The 10,983-nt window shown below is 40.4% G+C and overlaps 1 protein-coding gene across 1 annotated transcript; it reads right to left on the bottom strand.

The window, feature by feature from the left end:
• Nucleotides 1-739: 739 nt before the first annotated feature.
• Nucleotides 740-10,538, bottom strand: LOC139737205 (uncharacterized). The gene is made up of 2 exons (XM_071647882.1): nt 10,249-10,538; nt 740-1,349 (listed from the first exon to the last, which is right to left on the bottom strand). The coding sequence occupies exons 1-2, from the start codon at nt 10,347-10,349 to the stop codon at nt 740-742; spliced, it is 711 nt and encodes a 236-aa protein (XP_071503983.1). The 5' UTR covers nt 10,350-10,538.
• Between the last annotated feature and the right edge of the window lie 445 nt (nt 10,539-10,983).

Genomic DNA, 10,983 nt, shown 5'->3' with positions numbered 1-10,983 from the left:
ACCGAAGTTTCGTCCCATCTTGTGCCATATTGATTATCCGGTTGCGACTGCATTTCCTCTGTTATCTACAACGGTTTCAACTCTTTTCCCTCTCAACAATGCAGATGCTATATACAAGGAGTAGTAGTTACTGTCTGAGTTCTATCTGAATCATTTCAAGGTTCATGATCTATCTACTTTCTGGGCTATTCACCGTCTAGTCTGTCTAGTTAGACACGGTCTCTGCATACATGAATGCTATAGAGGTATCGTTATCTAAACTCGCGTATGCTCGAAGGGATTAAGCATTCCCTCGAGTCTTAATAGTAGTATGTCGACGATAGTGATTGTCGGTCTGTATTTGCCCGTTGGTGGCGGGCTAGCAAGACGAGTGCTAGCGACTCCAGTGAATGACGGGAAGAGTAATGCGGAGAAGTTGATACTTTGACCGGTAATCAGCTAATCATCATCAACTCCTGCTTTGTCCCTTCTTCGAAGTCACAGAATGGGATGACGGAGAGGTGTCAACCTTTAGCTACTGGGTCTTCACACTGTCGTCCCCAGAGAGCGGATGGTCAGTCATTGTGTCCTCAAGAAATTATTTCACCCATTTGATATTCCCCACGGAAGCTTCTCTCCAACTCACGAGAGGATGGAAACTGGCTGCTTGACTTGCCATGGCACTCGTGTACTTGAAGAATGGGTGTGAGATCAGTCAGTTCATTAATTCGAAGGCAACTTGTTACTAGCTACCCATATTCTAGACCCAGGAAGGATCCTTGGAGCCCGGTGACGACTTGGGTGCCTCTGTCGTGCTTTGCGGCTGCGTTCCCGATCCGTCCGTACTTAAGTACACGGGTTTCTGTTGTGGTTGCCCAAGTGGACTTGGACCTGGTCTATCTGCAGCGGGCTGTCCCGTGTGCGGTACGTCAGCCGAGGCAGAGCGTTGCCGATGTGTCGTGGGCACTGGTATGAACACATCCCCTTCAAGTTCACCTGTGTCTGGTCTCGAATTCTTCCTGCTGCCGCATTCTGAATTCGTGTCGCCTCCGGTACTGTCTGTTTTGTGTATGTGCACCACACCACCTTCGTGTCGGTATTGAAGCCCCTGTCTCGTCCACCGCTTTTCTGTAGGTGTTGGGGGCGGCTTGAATGCCGACCCTCGTCGGGCCTCCTGTATGTTTGGTGCACTCGCCACCCTGAGCTGTCGACCAGCAGGTTCCGGTGCTTTCAGCTGGTGCTGTTGTTGCGGGGCTGTGGGTTCTGCCTCAGCCGGCTCAGTTGCGGGCACTGTTGCATCACAGTCGGCCGCTGCCAGCAGTCTCTGTTCGCGGATGTATTTGTTCTTGGCAATGATTCTCCTACGGTCCCTGCAAGAGAATTGGCAGATAGAGAAATTACAATAGATCTGGAAAGAACAAAGCTGAGGACTCAAGTGCACCTTTAACCAAAGGTCTTGCTCCAAGAGCAAGTGCAAGATTACGACTCTCTGGAGAAATGCGTATCAGCGTAACACATTTTTTTTTAAAACCATAAATACGAATGCAGGTTTGTGTTTAGGGTCCTTCTAATATTTTATGGTCTATAACGTTTAACATGGCCACCTGTCCAATAACTTGGTCACTCCCATTTGCACAAGGGCCAACCCACATAGTCCATTTTTCTCGCAGCGACAAACCATGACTTGAATATGAAGAGAGATTATGGATAATGGGTTAGCCTTTGTGGGAGTGACGAAGTTATCGACAACGTCGCCATGTTGAAGGTTATGAACCATAAAAGGTTAGAAGAAACATTAAACACAGACCTGCATTCGTACAGGCTGGCCTGTTTATTTGACCACTTTCGTTGACAGATCTCAGCCATTCAGTGAGAAGTTCATCGTTCTTTCATGTGACACTCACATTTGGAAAAAGGGCAATTTGTCATTGTTGTCTTAAAAGCTCATATGCTCAGTCATGCATGACGTCGATTGTCAACATAGGTATCAACGAAAAGAGGAAGAGCTCTCCTTTCCTCAAAATCAAACTCATGCTCTCCACAAGTGACAATTATGGAATAGTATCCCTCCAAAGTTGGATTATCTTTTTTGTACGCTCTGTACAACTGTCTGCAACTCTATATTCCCTTGCTTATCCTTTAATCTTTGATAATAATGCCGAGTACACTGCGTGAAGATACAGGATACGAATATTATAAGCACGGGGAAAAAAGAGAAAAAAGTCAAGGATACATCAATACGTCTACGTTCAGGGCAAATACTTTGTAAATCGGTATTTGAAATGCGACTAATACTGGTATGTTTATATGCGTTCGCCTTCATGGCATTAACTCGTAGATTTCGCGTAGTGACTGACAATTTGTTTACGCCTCCTGGAGTAATATGAATTGGAAGAGAAGTGTAGGAACCACTCCACAGCACAGCAAAGAGAATGAGAGTGCGTTGGAGAGAGAAAGAGAGAGAGAGAGAGGGGGGGTGGGGAGAGAAAGATATAAATAAAGAGGGAGGGAAAAAATGAATGACGCAGAGAGAGGAAGAGAGAACACATAAGAGGTTGATTGCTTCGTCACCGGCGTCATGGCTTTTAGTGACAAATACCGTTTAAACATCGCGTTGCGCATCACCAGAATCATTGGGATTCCAGTAAGGGGGAGTGAGTGAGGGAGACGATGGCCGGGCCCCACCGCAGGGGCTGCGGGGCTGCAGGACGGGGGGGGGGGGGGGGGGGGGGGGGGGGGGGGGGGGGGGGGGGGGGGAGGGTTGAAGGTCAAGACCCCCCCCCCCCATATGTCTGTCATATACTTAGTAATACTCGTGCTGATTTTTCACTCCGTATTCGTCCACAATCGTTAAGATTTACCAGTCATAGTTTAAGGGACATTTAATATTATGTATCTATACATGTAAATATCTATTTCTACCTCTCTGTATATACGCATGTAGATCTTGTTTCTCCCTTTACTCTCTCTCTCTCTCTCTCTCTCTCTCTCTCTCTCTATATATATATATATATACATATATATCTTGAATGAGAATAGAGCAAATACAGGGTGGATGGGTGGGTATAGGTATTTTACTCATACATGAGTTTGTACGTTCGAATGGGCATATTATGGAAAACCAAGTATAGCGTATTGTGTTGGAGGTACCCGAGTACTATAGATTGTATACCTGTATGAGACGTGACCGGCAAACACACTCCCTAATGTATAGGTACACACACACACACTCACATGGGCCCATGCACATAACAAGAAAGAGAGAGATACAGAGAGGGGGAGGGGGAATCAAAATGATAAGAGCATCAAAAAATGCAAAGGACAATTTTTGTAATTCCGTCACTTCGCCAGGAGGATCTACGTAGAGAATGATTAATTTGAAGCGACAAGTTGGGCCCCTGGCGGGCGGCTTTGTCGGTCCCGATCAATGTGCTCTTGAATTTCATGCAGCATCGTCCTGCGATAATCACAAGAAGAGCTATGCGCAACGACTCTACTCATTGTTCAGATGGGTATTACGGAAAGGGGCGGTCTATATGGCACTGAACCTTTTTTTTTTTTTTGGATATTCAATCTCAAAATGAACAAAATACCTTAAATCAATTTCCTACCAGTGTTCATTTATCTATTATCCATTAACCAACTATCAATAAATCAACGAATGTTAAAACTTATATATACAGAGGAGTATTTGATGAACCATTTAGAAAGAATAAAAAATAGCTTGAATTCGCATTACCAATTAGAGATATAGTTAGGCTAATTCGAGACACGATTCAGGTTATGACGTTATGAAGCATCTCTTTGATCATGTTTTTTTTTTGCGTATCTTAAATGTGTACACATTAACTTATAGACGAAGACACAGACACATACATCCGCGGACTCACAGGCACAATATTGCATCACTTGGCTAGTTTAATTTTGATTAATTTTATTTGTTGGTTTCTGTATCATAATACATGGATAATAAAATGCAAACAGCCATGATTGTGATTGCAGGAAATGCAATCATCATTTCATTATTAATAAAAGGGGCGAGCAAAACAATTTGGCATGATTTTGAGATGATACTTATGTTTTCAGATGACTCTGCAGAAAGTTACAAATCCATCTACTATTTTTGCATTTTATACCCATAATGAACTTATACAGATTACCTGAGAATTTCATCATGGATGCCTAATGGTCACGACAAATCACATCGTGTCATACGATTGTTACAAAAAGTGTCTTGACGACATTTTTTGTTTTCTTTTCATCAAGATATCGTGTGTGCCAAACACCATACGTATTTAATGAGTCAAGAGGAACAAATAAGCACAAAACAAAACAAAACAAAACAAACAAACAGAAAACAGTATAGGTTACAACCCCCATATTAGATAAGGTAAGAAATTGCAAGAATATTTGCATGAGCTTGAGTGCGCATTTTCGAAATGGGAGAGATTCAGTACGACGAAACTGTGAGTGTACGTACGGGGCACGAAATTGTGCTATATAGGCATGACTTCGATGACTTGCCAGAGCTATATTATGCAGTCACAAGCCAGCCCTCTAAAGGCGCGTTTATCAAAAATCGGTTGTCACCATAAAGTGGAATGACTAGGAACTAAAATCACGGCATAGGTGGGGGACTAGAAAATGAATAAAGAAACTTAATGAAATCTACTGAAGGACAATGACGAAGATATTATTATCAGAAAGCTCTGAATAATTTCGAATAAAGCATTGCATTTTGACCCTCACAATAGCAACACACGAGCAATTTGTTTGCACATGGTTACCTGAACTAAATAAATCAATACATATTTGGTTTGTCATCACTGTGGGTCCTGAAGTCTTAAAACAAACAAACAAACACACACACACACACACACACACACACACATATATATATATATATATATATATATATATATATATATATAATGTATATATATATATATATATATATATATATATATATATATATATATATAATTATATATATATACAATTTCACCACAATCTGTCATGTCTTTTATATCATACGGATGGCGCCAAAGAAGGAAATTATCATGTCCTCATCTAGATTTCGGCGCCAAAACGTGGACTATTCAATTAGTGCCGACAGAAGTCTCGTTTGAAAAGCTGCAAATGAGTGTGGCAGATGGGTGTTAATGCAGACGAGGCTCGCTCTCCATCGGTTTCATTTTGCGCAACCCATGCTCGAGTCCTCACCCAAAGGTTGTACGGATTTCATGCCAATTATTGCATAGGAAGTGACAGCATTGTGATATTCATGCGCGCCGACGTTACGGGCCATCTGTCGGGTTCTCTCCTCTTTTACTGCCTTTGTTTGACAATAATCACTGTATACATTGATTTTTTTTTTTGTGTGTGTTAATTTGGGGATTGAATGAGTAAGCTTATTGTTCGTCTTTTTTTCTGTCTCTAGTGGAAGAGTTTCTTACCAAGATTTTACTATAGAAATGTCCTTGACCGCAACCTTGACAGTACTAGAGCAATGAGCTTACGGCCTCATTTCATTTTCAATCTTAATAATTTCAGTTTATTATCTTCAACCTTTTTCCCCAAAAATACAATGTATACGCGAAAATGCAATAATAATTAGAGATTTGGGTAAAATTGAATTTTCTTCAAAAAATCTAAGTTTACAAGCAAAAAAAAAAAACCAAACAAACAAAAAACAAACCAACACTGCCAGGGGAAACTGCATACATCAGGTCCACACATTTGACAGGTCCATATCACTGTATCAGTATGCGTTATGTATTACCGACGAAATAACAACCTGCATTAACTCCTACACATGGAGGATGAGAAATGAAGGAATTATGGAAGTGTGCGTATGTGTGTGCGTGTGTATGTGTATGTGAAGTTTGACACAAGCATGCCCACACAAGTTTATACCAAGGATTAGACCGTAAACGGAAATTATAGAAGACAGGTGGCGAAAGAATAAAGAGGGACAACAAAAACAAAATGAGCTCTATAGGCATAGGTGGATCTTGAAATTCATCTGCTGTTGAATTCGAGAATTGACTCCATTATACTGGAAAATCTGCTATTTTGTGAACAATATCTCGAGCTTACAATTAAGCTAGTGTTCCGTTACGGTAGTGAACCAATAATCATATCATTCCATGCTTTGGTTTTGTATCATTTTATACAGAAAGATTGTTGGGGCTGAACAGCAGATGAGAAGAGACCCATGTTAACCCCTCCCCCCCCCCCCAAAAAAAAAAAAAGTCCCCACACACAAACACACAAACTTAAAGCAAAAGCACAAAAAGAAGGAAACTTGAGGTTTTATACTTTTAAATAATGAAGTATATAAAAACTTATAAAACACCCCTTTGCGAGCAGACGGACATCTCAATTTGCATACCCTAATTTCGCCCAACAGTAATCAGTAGTGTACGAGCGATCTACATTTTATACAGGTGAAAACAAAATATGCTATGATAGCACTGTATGTTCAATGAGTCTTCTTCAATAAATTTTTGCAACATAGTATAGTAGACATTACATCTGAATCTGCAATCAAGGGTAAAAGAAATCCAATAATATCACATATAAAAGAATATATATATACATATATATGTATATATATATATATATATATATATATATATATAATATACTGTGTATACATAATAATATATCACACATTACGCCATTAAAAGTAGACATTTTTACCACCTCATTTCAAACGTCTGGAGGGAAAAGCGCACGAGGAAATTACCATTCGACTATACGAGTAGTCACACAGGACGCCGTGTCACATGATATTGCGATCAGAATGAGTGGCATTGATTGTGGGGAAAAAAAGTGTCTCAGTTTCAGGATGTTACTAGTACATACAATACTATTATCAGTTCAGCTTCTCAACCAAGCATCTACAGTAAAAGATAGTAAGCAGGGCAGAGGTTGTGTTGTCTCCTTTTGATGCATGAAATGAAACCTGCATAATTCAAGTCAATTAAAATAATATCCAAAATATCACCACGGTGTAAATGAAATGCAGCCACTATATTGTCATGACGATCACCGTCGCCTATCCTTGTGTGCGTTGATGGGGGACATAACACTCTTACGCTTTTGTTGATTGAAAAAAAAAGAATCAATGAATAAAGATTTGTAAGCTTTCTGTCCCATTTCCAATTAACGAGACACGAGCCCAATATACATTTCTCTACTGTTGCATGGGTACTTGGTTTCTAAAGAGAGAATGGGAAATGGAAAGAATAACAGGTTGCGGTGGGTCGTCTTTTATAGAAAGAAAATCGAGACTGTAGTATCGTGGAACTAAAACGGAGATTTTGCATACCAACGCCCTGTGGGAAAAGTCTATGTTTCCAATCAGACGACCACAGACGCACAATAATATGCACAGCACGTGCACATGAAAGAATGTGGGTCGGTTGAGAAGGTAATGGAAGAATAATGAGAGGAAAGGAAAGAGTTGCTTGTGGGCATGGCCAAAAGAGAGCAGGAGAGTGAGGGTAAAAGAGAGTTGGAGTCTGAGGTATATACAAAAAAAAAATCTCTTCCAGGGCGTCACATACACTAAATGTGATATACATATACATACACACATACAGACACACGCAGACACGCACACACACACACACAAACATTATATTTATATATAAACATAGGTAGGCCTACATAAAAGTTAGGCATGTCTATATGTAGGCTATCAATCATTAACTCACTTATTTTTCGAAAGAATGAATAAATAGCGATTTACATGTCAAAATATAACACCTATACACAAAGGCAAATTTATACCAGTCCTCTTGTATAGAGATATTGAAAATTGCACTCATTGAGAAATTAAGTAAGAAAGCTTGAGATTTTCAAGATCACATAATATACATAATTATCATTTACAAATCATCGTTTCGAAAATGATACTCATGCAATTTTAGTGACGTCTACTTGAAACAAACTGGTTCGTCATTAGATATTGTCCTTTCAATTTACAACTAACGCCACACAATTCACATTCAGTGCTTTGTCAGTGGAGGCGTATATAAATGCACGACTGCATGCGGGCGTTTGTGTCTATTATGTATTCAAATAGCAACTTAAGGAACACACAGGCCTAAAGGAGTGGATCAACCCTCTGCATGTCTTCAGTAAGATGTCAATCTTCACTTGGAGGTTACAGTTTAGACAAATCTTGACAAAATAGGGTTTGTTTTGTCAAGCGCATTGATAAAAAAAATGTCTAAACGTACACACCCAAACATTTTCAGCCCCTTGCCTGATATTGTGTTTGGATTTGGGCAGCTGAATGATCAAGGTTTGGAAGCTTTGACATGGCTGTCAAATGAAACCTACTTCAATTCAATTGCAACCCCCTTCTCCGGCCCTCCCAACCCAATAGAATTACAAATATAAAATCTAGTCTCAAGTATAGGGAGGTTTGGCTTCGTCTCTGAATTTCCCCGTATCATCTCAGCTAGCATCGCACGAGAACTGCTTATAATGAACCTTATAGTTTGCCTTCCCTTCGGCCAAACGGCCATAGTATCTGAAAAGACGGTCCATAAAAGAGACACGTAATGATGTTTGAGGAAGCGTTTAGTGTCGACTGCTACCGCTGATGATTATTTCTCGACATAAAAAGGTTCCCCGAAATTCAAGTCTTGTATTTTTATCAGCATTCAACGGTATAAGTAGGTCTACTTATAAACGTCACTTGCAAGCTTTTTTCCTTCAGTAATAAGTCAATGCGACACGCGCTCGCTCCATTGCACATGCACGCACACAACACACACACACGCACACACACACACACACACAATGCACACACACAATCATACAAAATGTACCCACTCTGTGTGTCTTGCTGTTAGGAGTTAATTTCATGTTGTGTGATTGCACAGAATTATCATACTCGTATAGTTTGCGGAACGTCCATTTTCGTTCACTAACTTGCATAACACAAGTTCATCATCGGTACGAATCATTTGTGATAGCAACGAGAATACCTTTATATATTTCTCATACGTTCTGAGTATCAACTATATTATCAGAAACAAATTGTCCTTAATTTTCCTTGTTTGGAATAACTGAATGTATTAACCAAACACCGAACAGACAATCTTGAGGGGGAGACAAGTATGTATAATGGTGTGTCGTTTAAACTTTTTGTGCATTTGACAGTTTGACTGATATTTCTGCCTACTGAACAATCCCAGTTCAGTAAACTCACTTACTTCTTTATGACAGTGGCCCAATTTATTTCTCACACGAGAAATGACTCGGATTTTTTTGTTTAAAGTTTGATTTGACAATGCAACAGATAACGGCAAATGTAATCATGACCAGCCTAATACATTTATTCCTTTCGTTTTTGTTTCCACAATCATCTTACAGGAGCACAATATCGTTCAACTTAGATACTTTTATGCCCTAAATTTACTGAATTAAGATATACAACTTGAAATGCGTGTATGAAATAGAATAGACACTTTTCTCTTTTCTATAGTATCAAAATGTATAATTATGAAAATTCCCCCTTTCTTGTTTACGACAGCGTTGCTGAATATCTTTGCAGTATCGTCACAGAAATACGTTCATATTACTGTACAACCGATCTTGCAAGACTAAGTTCAGTGATATTGGGCCTACATGTTGTATAGATGCACTATCAGGTATCACACTCAGCGAAAAAACAAACGGCACATCAATCACATCCACCATGGAGCTTTAATAGAAAACGACATCAATAAAAATCATTCGCTAACCTCAAGCCACACCTACATTTACCTTCACCGCGTGCACCACTCGCCAGAAAACTCTTTCAACGGAACTGTCACGTTTTACGAAATTATCTAAAACGGCAACTTGGCATAACGCGAATATGTAGGGTTCTTTCAAATGTATTGGGTATTGTTAGGAAGGCTCATTCGAACGGCGCTGTGTTAAGCACACATTAGCCACATTTCCTATCCTCCGACGCGCTAAGAGACCCAAGATTAGAACCTGGTAACGAAGAAGAGCTGTTTGCCGAGCAACATGCTGAATAGGGCATCCGCCACAATATCGTAGCCGTCTGTACTTTATTGATTTGAATGTCACGGTCTCTTATAGCGAAACAGAAAGAAAATAGAAAATATGAAGAAGAATGAGAAAATCGACATCATCAGCGACTGAGAGAAAGCTAGTAGCGTCACACTCACGGTGTTCAAGAGAAAAGACGAATATTATTCACTGAATAAGACAGAAGATGAAGCAGTGTTTACTCACATTATAGCCCTGTACGCCGAGTAGAGACACGTGAAAAGGAAAGCAGAGGCGATTGCCGCGCCCACTACAATGCCTGCTATATAACCCGCTTCACTGGACATGGTTTCTTCGATAGTATCGTCCGATTCAAGGTTTTGTGTGTGTCTCTCTCTGCTACGTCCTCCAAACAACTAAACAACACATTCACAGCCACATGCAAACGAAATGTATCCTTCTTATCTGCTCCAATGTGCAATATTCCAAAGGAAAAGGCGATGCCAAGAGATCTGGATGTTGTGCGAACAGGTTGGTGTACGACGCCGCGTAATGAGCAACATACTGGGAAGATACACACAATAAGGAAAAAAAGCAAAACGAAAGGCTAAACTATGTAAAGATTTTGGAACGAAGTGATTGAGTGAGGAGCTGACGACAGTCTGCATGCATGCATTCTACAAAAGCGCTATCTAAACAGTGCGCCGGCGAGAAGATTCGGCCGACTCGCTCCGAGCGCGCGAATCCGTAGACTCTCTAGCCTGTTTCCACTGTTTTTCCCTTCTGTATGCAGGACTCTTTTTCCCCCCTTTCGTAGCATTTGCCACACGTGCACTGTTGAATGTGCGCGCCTACATCCTTTAGCCATCCAGCGAACATGTACGTGCGCAGAATACCACGCCGCAGATATTTATCTGCATAAAAAGGGAGGGGAGTTACATTTAGACTAAATGAGTTATGATCCTTCCGTAGCCCCCCCCC

This window comes from Diadema antillarum, unplaced genomic scaffold (assembly GCF_040938485.1).
Source record: "Diadema antillarum isolate AM-2024a unplaced genomic scaffold, OU_Dant_1.0 seq00000685_RagTag, whole genome shotgun sequence".
NCBI classification, from domain to species: domain Eukaryota; kingdom Metazoa; phylum Echinodermata; class Echinoidea; order Diadematoida; family Diadematidae; genus Diadema; species Diadema antillarum.
This window is presented reverse-complemented; position numbering and strand designations above follow the sequence as displayed.